The sequence below is a fragment of the Pelodiscus sinensis genome, chromosome 2, assembly GCF_052426305.1.
Source record: "Pelodiscus sinensis isolate ZL-2025 chromosome 2, ASM5242630v1, whole genome shotgun sequence".
Lineage (NCBI taxonomy): Eukaryota > Metazoa > Chordata > Testudines > Trionychidae > Pelodiscus > Pelodiscus sinensis.
The window spans coordinates 44,137,685-44,162,500 of NC_143053.1; the positions used below are offsets into that span (position 1 = coordinate 44,137,685).

The 24,816-nt window shown below is 38.8% G+C and overlaps 1 protein-coding gene across 8 annotated transcripts in view; it reads left to right on the top strand.

Annotated features, from left to right (window-relative positions):
* Positions 1 to 24,816, top strand: part of RUNX1T1 (RUNX1 partner transcriptional co-repressor 1) — a 141,693-nt gene that overhangs the window by 111,849 nt on the left and 5,028 nt on the right. For all 8 annotated transcript variants that reach the window (XM_075920393.2, XM_075920396.2, XM_089776207.1 and 5 more), the window contains 2 exons: positions 5,956 to 6,024; positions 12,427 to 12,617. In XM_075920393.2, the coding sequence (XP_075776508.1) occupies positions 5,956 to 6,024; positions 12,427 to 12,617 (260 nt within the window). The remainder of the gene's footprint in view (positions 1 to 5,955; positions 6,025 to 12,426; positions 12,618 to 24,816) is intronic.

The window sequence follows — 24,816 nt, forward strand, 5'->3', positions numbered from 1 at the left end:
TCACCAGAGACATGTCACCAGAGACACGTTAGGTCATGCTGACGCCACAATGTGTAGGGGATGCAAAGTTGTTAAGAAAACATTTATTAGCTGTACATGCTAATTTGTACTTTATTTAAAATGGTTCCTTCAGCCCATTCTGTGTTAGCAGTGAAATACCCACTGCCATGCCTGTATAGTGGTCACCACTGAACTCTTTCCCATTTGCAGTAACGTGATGGCATAGTATTCCCAATGAGAATTAGGAAGAATACCTCGAATGGTAGAATACATGTGTTGTGTGAAGTGGCAAAACTGTAAAGATTTCATGGCAACCATTGCAGCTATAAAACAATGCTTTTAATTCACTAGTTGGAATGGAGGCTTTGGGCTAGATTATACATAGATTATACATAGTAAGTAGACCGTTGCAGAGAAATGGAGCTGCTGAATTATTGTTTAGTTTGTAATTTGGATCGCTTATTCTAACTTCTAAGTCAGGGATAATCTTTATCTGTGCCTTATTCTTCTCCATGCTGGTGCTTGTCAAAGTATTAATTGATAGAAAAAAAGAAATAGATCCTGCTACTACAACATGCTTTATGAAATTCCCTTTTTTGGCTCAATTAGGAGACTTGTGTTTTTGAACTGGAATGTTACTAATTCTGTTCTCCATGAGCACAGAAAGATGCTAGTTTAAAATTATATTTAAGTAAAGTTGAAGATGGTGCAAGCCAATAAGCCTGGAAAATTGAAGTTTGATTCACTAGTGTGTCTCTCCCATTTTACTTCAATGTAACTCCATTAACATTACACTGGAATGACAGTTTTGAGTTGGAACCCTTCCAGCCAAGTGTGAATTGCAGGGTGTTGTTTTTATGACACCCATATCACATTTATCTTTTTGATGCTGTATGTATCATAGTGACCACAGGCTCACTCTATCTACTGCAGAAGGAAGGCCAAATTTGGTGTTGCCATTCATTTCTGTCTTGCAGGAAATAAGATCAGATAGGTCCTTCATGGCAATATATTAATATCTTCTTTATTTTGATTGCATTTCTTCCGGTATTTATTACACAATGATAAGGGTGTCCATTCCATTGTAAATTCAATCCATTTTCCATTTCTTCTCTCCAAAATGGATTATCCTTTTTCATCATCTGGAAGATATCTTTGATTTGGTCTTCCTACACTTTTTTGTTTCATTATCACCATGTGATACCACTCACATATCTTTTATTTTTTCTTAACATGCCCAGCTTTTTGTTTGTGTCATGTTTCTGTATTTGTTTCAGTTGTTTTAAAAATACCTTAATGTACTACTCTTTCAACACTGCTTCTGTTTCTATAAACTCAAAAGTCTCCCATGGCCTGCAAAATCCTTGTGGTACTTGCTGAACTTCAGAACCTGATTGGCTGTCTGTCAGTGATTTATGCACTGTTTTTGATGCCATGGTTGATTAAGCTTCTGAAGTGAATACACCAGTGCTTGCAAGAAAACCTTCCATTATAGTAATAATAGGCTGAGTTCTTGCGGTTATTTTCCCCTCTTATGAAAAAAAATCCAACTTGCAACATAAGCAAACTTCCTTTTTTCCAGATATTTTACAGAGAAATGCAAGTTGTAGCCATCCCTATGACCCAGTAGAGTGCTAAGAAAAACTCATTCTTGTTTTTTGTATCTTTGTCCTCCTGATGTTCATGTAAGGAAATCCAGTTTCTCCTTTGACTTCATGGGAGTCCAGTCTTTTCTCCTCAGAGATAAATTGCATATTGAAGGACAATATTGTAAGACCCTATTAGGTTTCATAATGTTCTTTGTCTTGCCTCATTTTCATCTTTTCACACACAGGTACTGGATACCGTGGTTTCATTTGCTGAGGAGTATAAATGTTCACTTTGAACTGTACTGTAGCACGGAACACTCAAACATTAGTTTACTACATTGTCGTCTAAGTAGTTTCACTATTGTGAACTCATCCTGTTCTCACCGTTCATTATAATTACATTATTACCTTCTGCCAACTAACAAGCACTGTATAATTTCTGGCATTGAAATCCTTTCCCACTTTCAATTTGTCTGATAATTTCACTTTCTTTGCTCGTTAGGAAGCATTTGTATGATTTCTGCAGTTCTGTCAATGATGCATTCTTTCTCTTTATGATTTTTTTCAAGTGCTAAGAATATCTAATATTTTCAAGTACGTAATATTTTAGGTCTGGTCTTCTGGTTTTTTTTAGTAGTTTTTATGTTTCTTGCGAGATTTTCAAGTCCCCTAAGTTTTTGTTTTGTTTTAAATGAGCAACTCACTTGAGGCTTCATCTAATGTCCCCTTTTTTATTGTCCTTCAGTCAGTTGCTGTACTTTAGTTCCATGTAGAACTGTGTCTTGCTTTCCATGGAACTATCAGGGCTGATTTCACCATATCTATATTCATTTTTTTTCTTATTTGAGAATGTGTTTCTTATTAGATTCATAAATGCTCTTTTTTTTTCCTTGTCTGGGTCCTGTTCCAAGCTGTGGAAGTCTCTCTCACAAGATCTTGATTTAATTCTTATGCAAATCTCTTTCCTTAAGTAAGTCACTTGTGGTTTGAATATGAGCTTGATTGATCTTTGTATTTGGAAATTTAACAATTAGCTGGCAACCTGGTTGCTGTTGTCATTGAATTCTATTTTCTGAAAATCTTGTTTACCTAAGAGCCTAACACAGTATTCCACTTTCATTTGTAATATTAGTAGTATTAATGGTTCAGTAGTGTTCTAGGGACCTATTCAGTGTTGTAGTCTGATTGGGCTAGGTTCTCTGTGAATACACGGTACCTGACCCAAATAGCAAAGAAACCAATTTAATACAAAATGCAAATGTGGGTGAAAAATGAAGGAAAAGTGGACAGAAGAGACGACTTGTTTTGTGATTTTAAGATCCATTGGTTCTTCATTTGCTCCCCAAGATACCTTTACTATGTCCCACAACTCTTATTCACTTTTGTTTGTACCATCCGCCAGAAACATGCTGACTGTATTCCAGTGATTTAATATGTTCAAATATAATGAGTCTGAGGGTATGTCTACACAGCAAAGTTATTTCAAAATAGCCGAGGGCTTATTTCGAAATTGGTATTCCATGAGGAATAGTGCCAATTTCTAAATTGCTATTTCGAAATAAGCACTGTATAGACGCTTATTTTGAAATGGGGGTCTCCAGCCCTTCCCAGGGTGCCCTGGTGACCACTCTGGGCACAACCAAAAAACTCCTCTCCCTCCCTCCCCCCCTTCCGGAACTCTTAAAGGAGTAGACCCTGGTTACAGTGCCTTTGCCAGCTCCAAGCCTGCCAGCCCAGAGCCAGCAGTAACTGCACCTGACCCAGTGGTCCCAACATGAGCCAGGGAGCCATTACCATCCAGCCCTCCATCACTCCCCAAGACCAGTCTGCCAGCTCCCAGGAGCCTGCCAGGGGTCGGAAAAGGCGAGCGCCTGTCTGGTCCAGTGCGGAGATCAGGGACCTAATTCAGGTTTGGGGGGGATGCCTTCAATGTCCATGAGCTCCGCACTAAACCGAGGAACACAACCGTCTACAGGCGGATGGCTGCCAGCCTGGCCACCAAAGGCCATATGCAAACCAAGGAGCAGGTTCGCATGAAAATAAAGGAGCTGCGGCAGGCATATGCCTGAGTGAGGGCAACCAGAGCACGCAGAGAAAAAAAATGCTTTGCTGTCCCTCAGCGAGGTAGGCAAGCAAGCAGGGAAACCTTAGAACCAGCTGTCCGGGGGGTGGGGGAAGGGTCTCTTTAAGCAGAGATCTCAGATACCTTGTGTGGCTGCTGCCTGAGGCTAACTCCTTACCTGATGCCCTGCCAGAACCGGTTCCGGACAGCCTTAAATGTGATTCAGCGTCCTATCAGTGTGGATGTGCTATTTCGAAATAGCAAAATACTATTTCGAAATGCATTTTGTGTCTAGACGTGTTATTTCAAAATAAGCTATTTTGAAATAATGCTGTAGTGTAGACATACCCTGAGATCTTTCTTCTACCTCCCCTGAATCAGTGAACTGACTTTCTCTTGAGAAGGCAGGGTACAAGCAATAAGAAAGTTCTTGATCACTTGTGTTCTAAGCAGACAAGACATAGATCTTCACAGAGCATTGAAGTGTATAATAATCAGTGGGCTGTTCCTGAAAATGGGTGACTTGGTGGAATCTCACTCACCTGTATAGTAAATGTATATGCATTTATGTCTGAAATATTTTAATTACACGTTCATGTTAATAGGAACTGGTTGAAAAGATGGATAAACATTTTTTGCAAAAAAAATCACTAAAATTGAATCTTTTTTTATCAAAATCTCAAAATGTTCCATCCAGCTGTAATTGGTGATATTATGTTCACACACTTTCCTTGGTGATCAACAGAACTGTAAAGAGGACTCTCTATTGTCTGCTGGACATGAAATTGTTATATCTTCTGTAGTGTATAGATATATTTTCTTTCCCTGTTATGTATCACTTATGAGACAGTAAGCAATCTGCCACACCTTCACCTGAATGCTTAAAATTAGACTTATAACTTTTATAATAATGTTCACATGAGTTGAACAATGCAGTAGTAACACCAGCAGTGTTAAATATAGTCTGATTTCTTAATTCAGAGTTACTTTTTAAAAAAGGTCTAATAGACAACTACCATGACATACTGTATGTAGTTGTGTGCACGTTAAAAACAAAATATAACTTCTCAAGACCCTAATGACTTAACATTCTAGTTGATAAATGCCTGCCACAAAAGTCTGCTGTTGAACCGTATATAAGATTATCTACTAATAACTTATAAGTGATATTTGTATGTGTAGCAAAAGTCTTTGTTGGAAGAGCTGTGCATGTGCACTTACTTGTTTTCAAAATCAAATATCAGATTTTTTATTACTATTACCAGTACCTTTTAAAAATGCTTATACTTTGTTATATATAAGTTGATTGCTAAACTTTAATTAAATCAAAATATTGCCTGTTCGGTTATGCAAGCAACAGAAAGCATCTTAAAGTGCCTTTTTCTTTTTTGTTTCAGCTTCTTATTTTTAAATACTTCTGTATTACTTTGAAAAATAGTTCAAAGGAAGATTTTTTGATTGTCTCAAAAGTTTGTTTATATAGAAAACATTGACCTTTGCTTTATATGTTACATTTCAGGCCAGAATGAACTGTTGCAACCAAGTTTATATAGGGCCTGATACAGAGTCCGTTGAAGCATATGGAAAAGTATCTGTTAGTTTCAGTGGACTCAGAGTTAAGCCCATAAGCCAAATTATTAAACACAAGAGCCTATACAATGTGGCCAGATTTTCAGTGGAAGAGTTGAAAACCAGGCCACTTTTTGTGGATCTAAATATAGAATTAGAAGCTAAACTTTAAGCTCCTATTGTTGAAAATTTTGCAGATAAATCTTATAGTGCTTGTTAAGATTTAAAGAAGTGTGGGTTTGGACAGCCAGAAGTGCTCCTTTCTTTATCTATGGAAAGCTTATTTGATCACCAGTATCATACCTGGGTTTTTCTTTCTCTCAGCAGTAACCATTCTCTTTTTCATAGACGTGCCAATTGCAAACTGTTGCATTATTCTTTTCATAAGTATGATTACAAAGGAAGAAAAATGTCAATCCCTCAGTAGGGTTTGCAAACTAGCTTTAAGAGGCTGCAAACTGTCATACATATCAGGCTTTAAACGTGAAATAAAAATCAAGTGAAATAGTAACAACTCATCTTGAGATGAGACAGAGTCCAAACATTTAACTGATCTAGGTAACATTTATGGGCTTTGGCCATAGTATTCACTTTTTTATGTAAAAATGATATTCACATGCTTTTGTTTGACTAATAATGAAAGGGAAAGGGCATTTCTCTAATCCTGATTTAACGACTAAGCCTTGCTTACAGTACTCTTTATTTTTCCCCACCCTACCCTGCTCCTTCTTATAGAATCACATCGGGAATTCCTTCATAGGCCTGCTTCTGGATATGTGCCAGAGGAGATCTGGAAGAAAGCTGGTAAGAATTGTTTAAAAATATGAGCTTAGTGTTCTGGCAGCTGTGTGCAGTTGTTAATGCACTGATGTGAGGAATAAAAAGAAAGGGCTTACTAATAACAAAAAGAAATTTTATTTAATAATCATAAACTGGAACTGATCAGAACATGAAATAATCTTTATTATAAAAACATCTGCCACTACAGTTTAGGTGCTGTCAGTATTTCCATTAAATAACCCAATTTTCAGGGATTATAATGGCTTCAGGCTGAAATTTGATATACAGAAGTTTCCGTCTGTGAACAATTTAAAAAAAATTAAGTTTGACAATTTTTTAAGTTTGAAGATTTCCACTCCATTAACCTCCAAGGGAAAAGAAAACATAAATATTAGGTTTTTTTAAATATGGAAAAATACAGGGTTGGGATTGTAATATGAAAAAATGTATAATATTTCATGGCTATTAATCAACAGTGAAATTTATGGTCTGAAATATAGTATTTTCAAAGTCGGAAACAATGTTGCGTATGGACAACTGTGTTCAAATTTGTTGCACTAGCATTTGCACACACAAATGGTGTGATTTGATCTGCAGTGGCAGAATTGTACAGAATTCCTTGGACTCCATGAAGCTTGGCATGAGCAATGGGGTTCACTGGAAAGGATCATATTACTGTCATGGGATAAAATCTTGGCCTCATTGAAGTCCAAAGGAATTTTGCCATTGACTTCAAAAAGCTAGGCTTTTATCCTCAAGCATGAGCTCAGCTACTAGTTTGTGTGCACTCTGGCCTGATTCTTGCATGTGCAAATCTTTGTTTAATTGTGAAAATGTTAGGGTGCAGAGGCATGTTTATGCTCCATTACTACTGATAAATGTGACCCATAATATTAATGATTGAATGACAAAGATAAACAGTTTCAGGATTTTTTTATTTTATCCTGTAAATCAGGGGTGGGGAACCTTTTATGGGCTGGAGACCACTGACCCACAGAAAAATCAATCGGATGCCACCCACAAGTGAGAATCCACTGGTTTGGCTGTGGGGCTGGAGCACCAGCCCGGGCTCCCCAGTGCTGGGGGGAGGGAAGCCCTGAGCTTCTGGGGCCAGATCCAGGCAAGATGGGGGCTACATCCGGCCCCTGGGCCTGAGGTTCTCCACCCCTGCTGTAAATGCTTTTCATGAGCATTTTATTTATTATGGAATAAAAATGCACAGTACTATGAAGACATATTGATGCGGTAGCCTTAGTCATGTCACTTAATGTACAGTGGATTAATCTTTTGGAATACACATTCATGTCTCTGTATTGAAGGCATATTTCGTGTATCCATCACAGTGCATGCTATAACTTACCACAGCTCATTCAGTCTATAATTTTGTCCTATGTCCAAAGAAAACTTAGCATTGATGTGTGATGCTGTGTATATCAGTGGCATGTTGTTTTCCTTTTTCCTTTATTTATGGTAGGACTTAAATATAAAAATAAGACATGGTGATCAACTATGAATGAGTCCAAGAAAACATTTCTAGTAATGTTGTGTAGAGGAATTTCAGAAGTTGCAACTATTCTTCATAAAGTCTCTAGGTTTTGGTGCTTAGCTAATTTTTTAAACTTGATATACCAGTTGTGTTGTAGTTCCTAGACATAATAAAGTGAAAGAAGAATGGTGTATTTGAGAAGGGTTAGAGAGCAAAATTTTGGTCTGTTATCAAATGTCAAACATTCTCAAGCTCTGAGGTGAGCTCCTCAGCTGGTGTGAAAGCATCTGTGTCACTTTACACCTTATGAGCGTCTGTCCTATTGGGTTGGTTTGGATCTGGGATTTTGATTTAAACTTGGTTTTGTGTCTCACCTCTGTCTTCTTGCTTTGTGTGGGTTTCAGTTGTATCTTTAATGTTAATTGAACATAGTTTTTGATGGAGAGGATTGTAATTACTACTGTCCAGCTATGCAAGAGGAAGGATAGGAGACCCTGGATATAGTTTAGTCTTCAACTTTTATTCCTAAATGTCTGTGAGTACCCAGCAGATACAATTGCATAGCGCGGGTAATTCCATAATCAGATGCATATACCTGGGGGTCTGCTGGCAATCCCTTCCTTTGTCCATGCTTATTCCCAGGCAAGCTGTTTCTGTGATCTTGCTACCGCCCCTCCATCAAATTAGAGTTAGGAGGGCTATACAGGAGTGGGGGCTGATTCCCTGCCAGTCATAGGAGCCTCAAACTTCCTCTATTTTTCTCCTTTAAAGAATACCTCCTTCAAATCTTTTCCCAGCTCAGTCTATCTGATCATTGTGTGCATTGCCTACAAGGTATCTGTATGGATCACCTGCCCCACGTTTACGTACTTAGTTAAACATCATAGTTTAATTTCCTTTTTGGTGCTTTTTTTGGCCTCAACTAAGTCCTCAGTCCACTATAGGAATGGCAAAAAATCCCACCTTACCTTAGCCAATCTGGCAGTGAGGGAAAAATTCCTTTCCAGCTGCCCAAGAAATGGGCAACTAGCTACTTTGTGTCTGGGAGGGTAGGTATTGGACAGCCTGTTCCAAGTGAAAAAGAGGGTATTTAGAGCAGTGGTCAGGGCACCTGGGAATAATAGATCAGTGTCTCTGTGCTGACTTGGTTTGAATCTGCCCCATATAGCAGGTAACTTTCTGAGTCTCTAGCCCTTAAAGAGGGTTACACAGCTTCTCCAACAAGCCAGATCAAAGGGCCCATTACTTAATGTGCGGTGAGGTTATCATGCTAGTGGTCACATATGTGTCCGGTACACTTATCTTATCTTGTAGCCTTTTCAGAGTAAGTTTTAGGCTTACATTTTCAAAAGTGTCTACTCGTGTTGGGTGCAGCCATTTCTGGGTGACCAACTTGAGATACTGAAGGCCCGATTAAAGAGGCATTGAGCACACATGACTCCAATCTAAGTCAAAAGGTTTAGGGATTAAACACTTTGAAAATAAGGCATAGCTGTCTCAATTTGGGCACTAAAATGTTGAGGTATCAAAAATTTAGCTTCCACAAAAGTCAGCTGAAAGAATCCCATTCATTTCAGTATATAAGGCCAGGCCCAAAAAAGGACTCTGTGTCAAGTAGAGCTTACTAATTCATGAAGTCCGGCTGTACCCCTTTTTCTCTAGAGCTACTCACATGAGTTAGAGCAACTCAGCATAAGTGAATGTTGCAACTGAAACCATAAATAAACCCTAAGAGGCGCCCAATGATAAGCAGTTGTGAGGAAATTAAGTGGCCTTCTATGTACATTTCTTAGGCTTATGTGCATTCTTAACCAATTTTTTAATGCTTTCTGATATTTGAAACTAAATCAACCTTTCTCTCTCTGGAAGGGAAGTGAGGGCCTATGCCAGTATTATTCTTTTTCTATGGAAAGTCAAGTATTGTCTATCTAGGCAAGTAAAATCTCTTCTTATAGTATCCATCACTGCCATTAGGATATTGTCCAAGTAGCATGGATCTTATTTTGAACTATAACCATCAAATCTGCAGCACCTCATTTCCAACTATTATGGGTTATCTATAATAATAGAATGTGCAGAAAATAAGTGTTTATTTGGATGAATAGTTTCCTTTTGCAGTAGGGTCATATATTGTATAGCACTGAAACACTGTTATTGCTTTGTGATTTGAAAAAAAAGTAAATACGCTTTTATCTCTTTTTTGTTTTGTTCGTGGTTATATTAATACAATCAGGTATCACCTCTGATATATCAACTCTCCATTCATATAATCAAATATAACTGAAAACTCAAACCCACTATTTATACTTCATCCAAACCCAGAGACATTTTCATTCTGCCCCAGCTTGTGTTTCTACAATGTTTTAAAACACTTTGATGACACCGCTTGAGCCTTTGAATAAAGTTTTTACAATACAGAATTGGATTATAAACTCTGGTAACTGAACCTATTTCTTTCCATCTTATATACAGTAACCAAAATAAAAAGTTTATCAGAATTAATGTGTATAAAACATTGAACAAGGAAATCTGTTAAATCTCGTAAAAACAGTTTAAACTGGGATTTCTAGACACTGCAAACTTGTCAACGTTAGATAAAGGTTTGACAAGATTATATAGCATGGTTGAAGGTGCCTCATGCACATTTAAAAATATTTCCATTCATGGCAAATGCCGAAAAGACTACAGATTTTCCTCACAAAAATCAGCTTTTTTAATAAGTGTAGTTCATACAGTGCAAAAGGTCTGTATTTAAGTTGCCTCAATTTTACAAAAATAGTAATAAAACTGCATCTGTACATTTGCTGCTGTATATTTCTTTTCATGCGATCAGGGAATGTTTGCAGTTGGTAATAAATATTCAAGCACCTTGCAAATGTCCTACCAATTCCCTTTCCTGATCTGTGTGTGCCTGTGGGACTAGAATAGGAATGCATAATTTAAATATAAATTGCCTGATTTGCATACACAATTAGTCAAGCTGCAGCTTTGATCGTAAGCAAAAATTATTGTCCTGTATTGCCACTTAGATAGAATTTTAATTCACCTTGAATATTCAAAGCAAATTAGGCCCTGGCTGTATAGTTGAAGGGTATGATTTTACCCTTTCCCTGTGCCCTCCCCACAAACAACATTTATGGTATGGTAATATAAAGGCATATTTTCAGCCTCATAAAAATAAAGGCATAGGTTTTATCTCTAATTTTATTTCTTTCCTCTCCAAAACTTCGGTTTTAGCATATCTCTTTGGAACAGAGACTGATTATTTATATATGTATGTACAGAACCTAGTTGAGTAGGCACTTCTGTAACAGAAATATTTATCATATTGAACTGGTTCAAATAAAGTCAGAATGAAGTCACTTGCATTGTGCAAAATTATGTTTTAAAATTAGGATTATTTATGGTAATACAATAATTTTTAAAAATTGCTTCTTTAAATGCTACTTACTACAATAAAGTAATGACATCAAGTTTTGGGATAACTAACTGCAAATATAGAGCTATGAATTGGAAGGGGTATGTGTGTATAAGATACACATACATATACATATGTGAGAGACTGAACAAAAACCAAAATAACCATAGCACATTTGTAATTCTTACATTTTTAATCTATAGTCAAACATTTTTATTAGGAATCTATGTTTTTAATTAACAGAACATTTAATTAAGGTGCTTTTTAAGTGGGTGAAACAATTAAGTGCAAACACTTGAGTGAAACATGTCATAATTAGTTTTAATAGAGTGTTAATTGGTACTAGGTTTGCCAAGTTAATAATTACTGCTTATTAAATTTTCAATTAATCATTGTCATTTTGCTTTGAATAAAGATGAAAATTAGATAAACTAATTCGGGGGGAGGATGGTTTCCTTGTTAATTAGAGCAGTTAATTTTTTAAAAAAGAAATTACTTGTTTTAGTCATCAGTTGAAAGCTTGAACATTAGTAAAATCTTTGCATTCTTCTTACATCAAAAACTGAATAAGCAATTCATGACAACTTGTGTTTTCCAGGATAGCCTAGTTGAATGCATTACACTAATTCATAGTGGATAATTTAATTGCACTGATTTATAGCATCCTAAAACAATATTAAGGCTCGGTTTTTAAACAGATCAGTTATGCACATGTTTAAGTATGTGCCCACATCCCCATTCCAACTGACTTAAATGTGCTCAAGTGATTTGCTGAATCAGGTTCTAAATTCTTCAAAATATAAACAGTGGGTTAGAACAAAGAACAATTGGTAAGAACTAAAACAATGAAGCAATGTATTTAAACACAAAAAAGGAAACACTGAAACTTATCTTTTGCATTAGAAAACTACAAATTCAGGAAATGATTTTAGAAGTTCTAAAGGTAGATTATCTGACTTTGTTTTAAGAGGTGGTTTAACTCTGAGCAACTTGTCATTATACTCTACATTATGTTTTTGCGTACCAGAGAACCTGTCAGTGTCTTAAAGTGTTTGTATACCAGTGTCCTGCCCTTGTTTATGGAAGTTTAAAAGCTAGAAAGTTGCTTGTTGTTAATTAATTTATTATTTGTATTATCATAGCATCTAGAGTTTAAAATGTCATTTCTTAGTTACTTTCCTAGAATTCATTCTTAAATATAGTCTTCCTCAGAACAGATTTTTCAAGTAAAATATTCAGAAAAATACAAAAGGATAAATTGGAGATCAGAAACAGCTGCACATTTATACTTCACATCATGCACTATCTGAGCACTTCGTGCACTCTTCAGATGTTAGGAGAATAGTCGAAGGAGGGAGTAGGTCAGAGGTCACAGAGACTCAATTTCATCCTTATCCTACTTCAGGAAGTGATGAGGCATAATATTAGCAGGGTATATGTGTTCTTTGTGCATTTTCCCCTCTAATCAACAGTCCTGTATCAATCCTATTGCACTGATGAACACCTCTTGCCTTGTTTGTAGAGGAAGCAGTCAATGAAGTAAAACGTCAGGCGATGACAGAGTTGCAAAAGGCAGTGTCGGAGGCAGAACGGAAAGCCCACGACATGATCACTACAGAGCGAGCAAAAATGGAGCGAACTGTTGCAGAAGCCAAGCGACAGGCTGCAGAGGATGCATTAGCTGTTATCAATCAGCAGGAAGATTCAAGTGAGGTAAGGAATTCAGTAGGAGTTGGCTCATCTCAAAGTTTACTCCAAGGAATACCTAGTGGAGCCTCGTTGTCAAGAGTATGAATCCACCCCACCTCTTGTGATAAAGAATCAACACTCAGATTTGTTTTCAATATTGGTTTGTTTTTTGTTTGTTTATCTTTGGCTAACAATGTAAGAACAGCCATACTGGGTCAGACCAAAGGTCCATCGAACCCAGTATCTTGTTTGCCGACAGTCACCAGCAATTGGTTGAAAAGAAAAGTCTGAAGTGACTTTAAACTGATTGTGACCAGAGGAATGAGGCTATATGAGCAATGCAATGTTGGGAATATAATCTGTATATTTTCTGTTTACTTTAGGCTTAAAATTAAAACACTTTAAAATAATACAGTCCACTTAAAATCGGTCAATGAACAATGGTAAATTATGGAAGTCTAATATCCCCAAAATAAGTGATATTTATTAGGTTTAGAATAAGGTAGTTAAAATTTTGTTTACTCTGTGTGTGTGTGTGTGTGTGTGTGTATACGTACACGCACGTGTGCAGTGGGAGGGAGTCTGTATACATATGATCAGCACAAAACTAGATTCCTGGAAGAAAGAAATGTGTATGTGGAGTTGCAAGAATGTTTCCTTAATTAAAAATTATTATTTCAGCTACAGAGACTATGTGTGAGCTGAAGGGTGGGACAAATAGCATCTGGCAAGAAAAATAGAATGAAAGAGCGACAAAGAGTAAAATAGGAATGAGCATGGTAAACCTCAATTCAGACTTAAACATGACAGTGGAAGCTTTGAATTCTTGTGGTATGGGACATATGGCAGCATGCATAGCAGGAAGTCTGGAGTGAAAGAACAATAGGCTTATAGCCAGTGCTGAAGTGTTTGGGATACAATGAAATCCTATGTCATTTACAGAAGATATGTTGAAATCAGTGTGGAAAGGAAAGTCATGATTAAAAATGCCCTTATAAACTCTTGCTAAATAGTTTCTTTCCATTAAACATTACCAAGATATAGCATGCTTGAACTGCATTTCTGGATGGTCTTGTGATAGCCACAGCTATTTCAAAATAAAATATGGTAATCCGATAACATTGCTCTCATATATTATTGCTCCGATTGTGAAATGTTAACTACACATAGAAAAGCACGTTTTCATTGAAGTTCTGTATCACAGGGTTTTGGCAAACTAACAGGTGTGTTGTATTGCATTATATATGGCTGTATATTTATGTAGATAGTATCAGGAGCTTTCGTGGGTACAACCCACTTCTTCTGATGACAGAAGTGTTGGAAGTCCAAATCCAAGAATAAATAAGGGAAGGAGGGACTCCCTCTTCCTCCTTCCCTCATTTATTCTGGGATCTGGACTTCTAACACTCCTGTCATCAGAAGAAGTGGGTTGTACCCACGAAAGCTCATGATATCATCTACATGTTTATTTGGGGGAGAATACAAAATATACAAAAGCTTCAGAGGGATAGCCAAGCTAGTCTGTGACAGGAAAAACTTAAAAAAACAATGAATAGTCTAGTAGCCTTTAAGGTGCTACTAGACTATTCATTGTTTTTTTAAGTTTTTCCTGTCACAGACTAGCTTGGCTATCCCTCTGAAGCTTTTGTATATTTATGTACATTATTGCAAAAACATTTTAATTACTATATTAGCTAGCAATGTAGTAGAGTGACTTCGGTTGAAGAGATTTAGATTAGCTAGTTGCAGTATGCTGAAGAAACTGGCAAAAATCACAAGATGATAAATCAGTGGCATGCTGCAATACAAAGCCATAATTTGAAAGAGCATAAGAATTTAATTCATACCAGACTTCTCTGGAGATGAAAGACCATTATGGGACTATTGGATGCCCAGAGTTTTTCCATAATGTGTAACAGATGAATAACAAGAAGACAAAAGGAATTAATTTTCAGCATCTGAAAGTTTCTCAGGAAAAGAGAGACTAGGGGAAGTGTAGGTATCCTTTAAGTACTAACCATTCCATTGGAAAATTAAATGAGACATAAATTCAATTTATTTGCATTGTGTAGCTACGATATTCAAGGACATTTCCCCCCTAGTATATTCACATAAAGGATATTTGTCTGACAGTTATGATAATTAAACTGCTATCATTTTAATGTGTACATCCAAATGATTCCTCTTATGAAAGCTGAAATTCCAAAGGTAAATGCCTAAGAGGAAATTGTAAAGTTAATCTATTTAGCAAGTAAATGTACTATAGCTGGGATCATGCAACAGCTGTTGTCTGCCAATACACGCAGACCATTCTCCCCCAAATAAATGTGTATCCAAAGAAAAGCACACTGGGCATTTTTGTGAAGGTTCTCCGGCACTTCTGAATTGTAGCATGTCAGGCAGTGAATGCATAGTAAAACCATCTCTGACATTATAGCTTCATTTCTGGAGGTATCGTTTACTGGGATATTACCTTCCTAGAATATAAATACATAAAGTGTTCCTTTAACCAAGTTCCATAAAAATTATATCAATTCTACCCCAGAGCCTGTAAGTAAACTTTGTTAGTGGGTCTCCACATTCATTCCATCTACAAGATCAGACTAGATTTTAGAGTCTATTTGAAAAAGTAATCTAGTGCTCTCATTCTGCAGTCTTCACGCAGGCAGTGCATGTAAGTAGCAGTCCATTTCTGGAATCATTGTGGCTAAGTTGATGAAATTTGTATCTGCCAGATTAGAAATCTGGTGACCAAATTCTAACCCTACACCAGTGGAGTAAGGGGACTCTACCTATCTTGGGGTATGTGTATACTAGCCCCCTAGTTCGAACTAGGGTGGCTAATGTAGGCATTCGAACTTGCAAATGAAGCCCGGGATTTAAATATCCTGGGTTTTATTTGCATGTTCCCGTCCAGTCGCCATTTTTAAATGCCACTAGTCCGGACTAACTGCCCGCGGCTACACGCAGCAGTTAAATGGTAATTCGAACTAAGTCCTTAGTTCAAATTACCTGCTACTTCTCCTGGAATGAGGTGTAACAGGTAATTTGAACTAAGGATTTAGTTCAAATTACCGTTTAACTGCTGCGTGTAGCCGCAGGCAGTTAGGACTAGTGGCATTTAAAAATGGCAACCGGACGGGAACATGCAAATAAAGCTTGAGATATCTAAATCCTGGGCTTCATTTGCAAGTTGGAATGCCTACATTAGCCTCCCTAGTTCGAACTAGGGGGCTAGTGTAGACATACCCTTGTAGTTTTAGTAGCCTAGCATCATCCATTATAAGCCTCTCTTTTAGTTGCTTGTAATTTTACCAGACTGTAGCCATTCGGGATAAAATTTACTCTCTATCGGCCTGATTTTTTTTTTAAGGCTCTGTAAAAATGGTTCAGCCATTTCAAAGAACGAGGTTAGTAGAAAATAGGTAGTTTTGCCCATGTTAACTCATGTTTACAACTTTTTTTTCATTTTGGAAAAGCTTTAGGCTCTCTTGGGTTCAAAGGAAAAACCTGAAATTTGTTCTGAGGTCACGGAGGAATGTTTTGATCTCTCTGTGACAATCCCTCCTTGTTTGGGACAAGATAGAAGTATACTGAGATTTATATCTTTACATGATCAGTACAACTTGTTAAAGGAACGTTGCTAAAGTTGCATTATACAACTCCATGTGTGCTAAGTGCACTAAGCATGCTCCTAGGCTCAGCTCTCTAGACAGGAGGTTATTGTAGCTGCTGCCATCCTTTAAGCCTACAGTAAGGCAAGTTGAACACCACAGCTTTTTGCGTTAACTGGTAATTAACTCTGGTAATTAATTCTGTGTATTTCACAGCCCTTGTAATTAGAGCCCTGTGTGGATACTAAATTTGTATCCACATCTCAACTGTGATCCTCAGAAATTATCCATGGATAGATATCTGCAATGTGTTGATGTGGATATCTGTGGACATAAAACAGATATTTGCAAATTTGCAGGTCTGCACCAGTGTCACCATGCACCAGTGACACAGGGCAGTGCCAAACCCCCAACCATCTCCCACTTCTCCCCACTACCCACTCACTTCTTCCCCACTGCAGGGAGGGCGATTACAATCTTGGCCCCTCATGTGAAGCACTGCCCTTCCACTCTGGTGCTCTGAAACCCATATGCAGCTGTAACAGCTTTAATGCATGCAGACCTGTTTGGGACAGACAGCGGCAACAACTACTCTCCTTGCAACACCCACTTTACCACTGACTAGTTTAAATTACAATCACACCCCTCTCATAATGGTGCTTGGCTCACTAGGCAGGAGCACACAGTCATGCTTCCTTCAGGGAGTTATAGTTTTCCTCACCTGCCCACGCAAGCTTACTCAGCATGTTATTGTCACTGCATTGTGATTCGAAGAGCTGAGCTGGAGCCAGAGGACTGCTCTCTCCGGTGAGTGTGTGCTGCAGAGCCCTGCGTACAAAATTTGTGTCTCCACCCAAGCCACAATAATGGTCTGTTGGATATCTGCATCCCTGGATGCAAATGATAATGACTATAAATGCAGATATCCATGGATTTGCAGGGCTCTACTTTTGATTGAGCAAGGTCTCCATGCCCCTAGTTTATGATACAGCAAATGTATTTCCCAGTATTGTACCAATGGAACAACTAAGTTGCACAAGGTCACTTCCTAGAGCTAGGAACCAAACTCAGAGGCCATTTTTTGTTGGGTGCTCAGAGGTGCCACTCAGAAGGAGCAGAAGTCCAGGAATAGAGCTGACAGAACTAGCTCTAAGCCATCTTTGTAGGCTGGCAAGGGGAACAATGAAGCCTTCAGCCTACATTAGTCCAGTTTGCAGCTGTCCATTGGCTTCACCACAGTCTTGCCTGCAGATATCTCTGACCACTCCCCAATTTACCCTGGCAAGACCCTAGTCAAAAGGCTGCAAATGAGATCATCTAGGGTAGTGTTCCCCATAAGCTATGTGCTTGTATGGCCACTCAGGAGAGCTTCAAATGCCACCGAGCTGATTAGCAGTGTGCCCACAGCTAGGTTTTTTGTTTCTACTGGAGTTTCACATTTGCATGTGCCCTGGCACCCATAAGAATTTATTCCACACATGGATGGAAAAGATAAGATGAAGCATTGATATAGGGCCATATTAATCAGCTGTACTCTGCCTCTGACTGAGAAAATTCTCCCAATGGCAGCTTTGTTCCTTGGCCCCTGGACGCCCCTGGAGTGGGATTAGAATTTTACTTCAGATCTCTGATCTGGCACACACACATTTTATCCTCTTAGCCATTCTGTCACCACAAAGGGGTTGTTACTTACAAATCATTTAGATGTCTGCCACATTGGAGGCCTGGCCTGGTTAAGGCCATATGCAATATAAATGCTTAATGGGAAAATGTTTGCACCTGAGTGTGCTCTCCATAACCACTTGTTCACGTGCTCTTCCTGAGCCTGGTCTAGAGCATATGCACTAAAGTTCCTCATTCCCTATATTCCTCCTCTATCAAACAGCATAGTTTTGCTACTAACTATGCCAGGGATATACAGTACTAGAGATACAACTGAGTTCCGATGCTGCCGATGACCCAGTTGTGGGGGAGAATGGAATCAATATGATTTCACACAATGGAATTTGGTTTTTCAGTTTGCTAACATTTAGTCTGTTAAGTAAAAATTCCAAAACCTGTAGTTCCCAAAAGCATAAGCAGTATAATATAGTCTTTCATTACACAATCATATTTTATTTGATCTCCATGATCCTGTCTGTTGCTGGCATTTCCTAACTTTTGAGTGTTTTATTTTGCAATCTTTAACATTTGCATTAAGCTGTGGAGCAAATTTTCTGTAGCTTTTCTGCACACAGTAGAGCCTCAGAGTCACAGACACCTTGGGAATAGAGGTTGTCCATAACTCTGAAGTGTCCATAACTCTGAACACAGTTCAGGCTCCAGTTCCAGTTGCTGACACTCCAAGCCAGATTCCAGCAGCAGCTGAATTCCCTTCTCCGTGTGGACAGATTCTTTGCTGGCAGCTTCTTTCCTGGATCCTCTGCAACTTTGTCCCCTTTCCAGTCAGGGGTGGGGGGGAAGAGGCTCGTAATGATGAAAAGAGCTTGTTCTCTTCCCAGCCCATGGAGGGGTGGTTAAAACAGCACCCTCTCCTGACCAAGAGGGTGAAAACAATGCCTGCCCCTGGCTAGTGTATGGTAGGAGGAGTGAAAGCAGTACAGACCCCAGCACCACTCCTGTTCTGTCAGCAGCCTTGGGCTGGCAGCCCCAGCATCTTCACTCATATATATGTGGCTGCCCCATGTGTGGAGGGTGACATGGAGATGGAGGTGGGAGTGGGATGAGGATAGGCAGCCCAGATAGGCCTACCTTTAAGATGCAGGCACAGTACAGTACTGTATTTACTCTTTTTTTTTTTTTTGTCTCTGCTACTGCTTGATTGGTTACATCTGGTTTCAGATGGTGTCCAGTTGATCAATCAGCCCATATCTCTGCTGTTCATATCTTTGAGGCCCTACTGTGTATCATAATCATTGAAGGACTCTTGGGATTTCCAGGGGCTTTTTGACCAATCAAACAAGACAAACTTATGCTTTGCAGGGGAATAGAACCACGATGAACAATGAGCTGAGGAGAGTAAAGCAATGGGAGTGGCAGGTAGTGAAAGGAGAGTCAATTGTAAAAGTTAAGTTCCTTACAACTAGGAAGAAGAAATAGGCAGCCAAGATATGATATGAGGGAAATAACCAGTTAGGAGCACTCATTTCATTAAAGTGAGCCCATTGTCATGTATTCTCATTTATGCTTATACCATATTAATGATCTAGTCACATGAACTATGGGAAGTGCTGACTAGGGATTGAGGAAGGAAATCTGATATAGGAGAGAATCTCTATTTTAAGAAGTAGTCCACAATATTTTGAGAAATTTGAGATGTACAGCATTGCTATAATATTTAGTTTTTATTTCTTCCCTGGCCAGATTCCTTGTCAGATGGTACCTTTAGCTTTTTGTTTTAATTGTTCTTATTTACTGATCAATACTATTACTTCTGTGCCTAATATTGTATTTAAAATGGGAGCGCTGCATAAACCTTGAGTTTGGCTTGGACTCATCTGTTTCATTTTTTATGGGGAGAGTTCCAAGGAATTGGACGGATCCTGGGGTTGGAAGTAAACCACAACCGCTTGGGGATAGTGTGTTTAAAAGCAAAAAGACAGAAGCAGTCTTACCTGTCAGCATGGCTGTTTCAGAACCACAAATTATTTCTTTACTACTTCCTTACAATTACAGAAAAGGAAACTAGGAAGAGGATGATCCATTCATCAGTAGCTGATTTGGCTGAGAACTGAAACATGTGTGAGCAGCTACTCTTTAATGACAGCCGCACTTGCTTTGGCTGTAACACACTGTTGTGCAAATCAGTTTTAATAGGAAGGGTGAGCAGTTTAGCAAAGAGACATAGTAAGCTTACTGGCCAAATTATTGAAAAAAAAAATTCAAACATCTGTCTCTCCGCTCCAATATAAAATGCCACTGAAAAATCTAACACTTACTGTGTTCTTCATCACTCTTAAGGGGAAAAACATAGACATGATAGTTGACTCCAGTTGAAGCAGATGCTTTTGTGTTCAGACATCTGCTTAGATAAAACAAATGTGTAACTGGTCCAACACTGCTTGTAAGAATTGTGTAGGGTGAAGGCTTATTTGCATTACTGAGTTGTATGGAGTCTTGGAATATTGCACTTCTGTGACATAGTTGTGAACACGAAGGGGCCTGATCTTTGCTGACCGGTCAGTTGTGGTCAGGATTGTGTCCTCTACCTTGACATTTCACAGGCATGTTTGAACACCATAAAAGGGTAATGTAGCCACACCTGACTTCTTTGCCTGTTTCACATTAAACACATTCACATGCAAATGTATTTTATTTGTGGTGGTCACAGCTTGGATTTCTGAACAATAAAACATCAGAGGCTTGGGAAAGCCCCGAGTATTTTGCTGTCACCTGTTACTTAATCCCAGACTTCTGCATCTTGGAGACAACTTTGCATGTGGTGGTGTACTTTGGGCACTTTTAGATCCCCACCTATTGTGGCTATATGACTTCAGAGCACAAATCCCATTGACTTTCAATGGGACTTGGGTGAACTTTTGAAAAGTGCCTAGGTCTCATTGAAATCAATGGGACTTGTACTGCTTAGTCAGCATGCCACTTTTGAAAGTCACCCCTCCCCCCCCACATGACAGTAAGTGCTGTATGAATACACACAAATGTATTTGTACACATCCTTTATTTCTTGGCTGAACTAACTCATTGCCTTTTTATAACACCAATGTGCACTCAGCAACCCAGACATCTCTTTATTGATTCACTTTTAGTGCAAGCAGTTGTTTCCCAGTATACTCAAGTAGATGCACTAGTACTCCTTCCAGGCAATATCATAAAATCTAGGCTCTTAACATAGGATACTCACCTTTCCTAGGAAAGGTGAGTAAGGGCAGAATTTTGTTAAAGGTGACTCTGCACAGTATGGCGCCATATTTTAAAATTACAAACCAGATCAACTTTTCTCATCTCTAGGTTTTTTTGATGTGATCTCAGGTCTCAGACGTGACTCAACAGGAAATAGAAGAGGAAAGCAAATAGTAAAATAATAGAAAATGCAGGTTGTACCTCCCTTGGAACATGACCAGTCTTGAATTTGCTTGACTAGCAGAGTTCAATGCCAGCCCCATTGCTGCTTCTACCTGCTGGACTCCACTTTGGTGGCAGCGGAGGGGCCTCCATCGACCAAATGGGGACTGCAGGTGGGATGCTTGTGGGAAGAGGCCGTTTAGCTGTAGAGCCCCAAGAGCATAGCCCTGCAGGAGCGCAACAAGCCCCACAGCAGCCAGGCTGCTCTCTCAGGCCCTGCCCCCACCTGTGGGGTGCACCCCAGGCTCTGTGGGGCCAAACACAATGTTAGCAAACATTCAGCATCAATGCTAGAGATCTTCACAGTGGAGATCCTAGTGCAGTATTTGTTCACAAGAGAAAACAAGACTCAAGAGTTATTAGCTGCCTCTTTCAAAGATTTTGGAGGGTAGCAATCCACAAACATTTTAAACAATGATGGAGCTACTGTTTTGTCTCTATTACATAGTTTAATGGAACAGTAAAAATAGGAAGTCTGGTGGGTTTTGCAACCTTTATGGAAGAGAAGGTTGACAAATTACTACATTGGAATTGCTCTCTGACCTTCACGTAAAAGTAGAATTGTACAACCCATACTGAAGAAGTTTCACTGCTCTGGTACTCTAGCAAGTTATACTAAAGGTAGTTTGTTGATATCCACACAAGTTGTAAGCGCAACCTGTAATATTGCTCGTATCATCTTTTTGTGAAAGCTGTTTGAGGCTGATAAATCTTGAAAATAAATTAGATCAGAACCAGGCATAGGATAAGCTTTGATCCAAGACTTTCTGAATGAGAATTGGCTTCACTTTGTGAGTTGAGGGCAGTGTAGTGAATGTGGTTCTGGAAGATAGGGAGGAGTTTAGGCTGAATTGAACCAGAAGAGGATCTGGCCTTGAATCTAAGCCAAACTCCATTAAGTTCCAGAAAATTATGGTGAGATTTGTACTGTTCTGTAATAGTAATTTGTACTATTCTACATCCTTGTAGCACCAGATGATTATATGCTACAGAATGCAGCTAGTATGGTAATACAAGTGTCCTCACTAATGCACACTTGTGGCCCATTTACAAAGAAGAACAGTCCTTTAGTACTTTGAAATACAGTAATTTGATACATACACAGCAAGAATTTAAAAATGCATTTTATGTGCATTTATTCTCACAATTAAACTAAAGTGGTCAAGTCCTGTTGATACATGCAATGGACAGAAGCACATAACAGACAATATAGGGACACATTAGGTAGTCATTTATACAGAGCTGATTTAGAGCTATACAGTGATGAAGTGTTTTAATAAAATCTAGCACCCAAATAGTGCTTCATATAGTCAAATATTTGTAGAGACTTCAGGTGATTTAATTAATAAAATAGCCAGGTCAACAAAATACTCTTAAAATGTTTCTTAAAGAGGCTTTGTTTTCTATCACTAAAATGCATTTTGGGATAGCTGGTTGCATCATGACATTGCAGCTCTTATCCAGTGTGAGAGTTTGTAACGCCCTACTATGCAGACTTAGACAAGTTCAATGCTTAATTTGCAATGCAAGATGTGCCAGGACTCAAGCAATTTTTTAATATTCATAATGGATACAGCAAGCCCAGAAGTGCTGCAGCTATGAACTGCTAACACTACAAGTGCTGGGGCTCAGCCCTGGCACAAATTAAGCACTTTTGCTTAGATAGAATCTGGCACATCAGATTCAACAAGGGGATTTTTAGAATCTTGGCTTTTACTTATGGAATAAGTAAACATATATAGAAGCTACATTTTTCCAGCATCAAAAATTTTTACAATGAATATACCCAGTACTGTAATCAAACCAGCTCTAAGATACTTTTTCACCTGTAGAGAGGTTTGCTGATTTCAGTGGTACTGCAGGTGGGCTGAAGGGTCTTCCCATGAAGGTCTGCTTAGAGGACCAGAACCCTTTTTTGAACACGAAATGAAGACTACTCAATTCTGCAGTTATACAACTCAGTATAAACCAAATAAGGTTCTGTGTTGTCAGACTCTGTGCTAGCATGTTCCAGATAGAACTGTATGCAGCTTATTGCTCTCCACACAAATACAAAAGCCATTGCTTTTCACTGTGGTGAGAAATGTGTGCTATAAAAAAAATAAAAGCACATTTAAAAATACAGTGAAGCTCTTCCATCCCACCGGTGGTAATGTGGTCGTACTGCTCCAGGACTGAGTCTACGCAGAATTAACCTGAGATCATGAAGACTGAATCAAAACCAGGTGATGCCAGACACGAAGTCTAAATTCCAACAGTTTAACTACCCAAAACATCTGTTTCTGTGTGTTTGTAATTCCACCTTTTAAAAAAAGTGTTTTAAAAGATGTGAACAATTTTACAAATTAAAAAAAAAGTACTCAGCACATGTATTTGTAATTACCTGGTTTAGTCTGTGTGTTTTATCAGTCTGAATTGAGAATGCCATGTACATCTGATTTCAATCTGAAGGAGCCAGTGAGTATTGGACAGTTACTTTTCTTGCATCTGCCAGAATATTCCTGCGCCAAAAAAAAGATAGAAGGATAGAACTAACACCAGGATATTTTCTAAAGAAGCTACTTGACTCTAATTAAATGTTTAATTTCCTTAAAATATTGTTTTGGATTTAAGTCTTTGTTCTGTTCTGTAATTGGGTTTTTTAAATGTAGTTTAGGAATATCACTTGCAGGCTGGATGTGCTCCAGCATCCAGCTGGCATTGCGAGGGATTGTAAGGAAGTGAACAGCCTGTTTTGTGGTGGCTACTCTTTGAGAGAACGGGGAGTTCATGGATGTCGTTATCCCCAGTTTTATTCCTGATAAAGATATATTTTTCAATGATATTTGAAAAGTGAGGGAATTTTTTAAATGTATGGTTTTGTTTTCTTGATGTACAATTAGAGGCTATTAAATTCTGTATCTTTTGGGCTGCTGTGATGTTTAACATTATAGGCCATATTGTGAAGCCCTTCTCGGGCCAAAATTCCATTGACTCAATTGTAATTTGGCTTGTAGTGAGCTACTGTGTGATAGCCTCTTAGACTGTACAAAATTTTAGGCATGCCCTTAACTTGAGGCACTGAGTAGGCCCATTTGAATGCACAGAAATGACTGAGTTACGCATATAGCAGCAGGCAGTGTTACCTCTAATTTTTTGCATCCCTGAGTGGATTGAATTTTCCTATGTGCACCAATGTGGAGGTGATGTGAAACACATTGCATTCATCTTGGTGCAGATAACAAAATTCACTGGTGGTGGGCTCTAGGAATAGGTTTTGGGATGGGACCAGAGATGAAGGCTTTGGGGTGCAGAAGGGTGCACCTGGCTGGAAGGGGGAGGGCTCAAAATGGGACAGGAGGTTGGGGCTCAGGCTTACCTGGGCTGGCTCCCTGCTGGGGACAGTGAGAAGGGGCACCCTCCTGCAGGCAATTGCAGAGCCATGCTGTGGCCAGTGGGGAGAGGTGCCCATCCCTGGAACTTGGGGAACGAGATCCCCCAGGGCTTGAGGAACGAGATTTCTCCCCACTGTAGCCCTAAACCCTGCA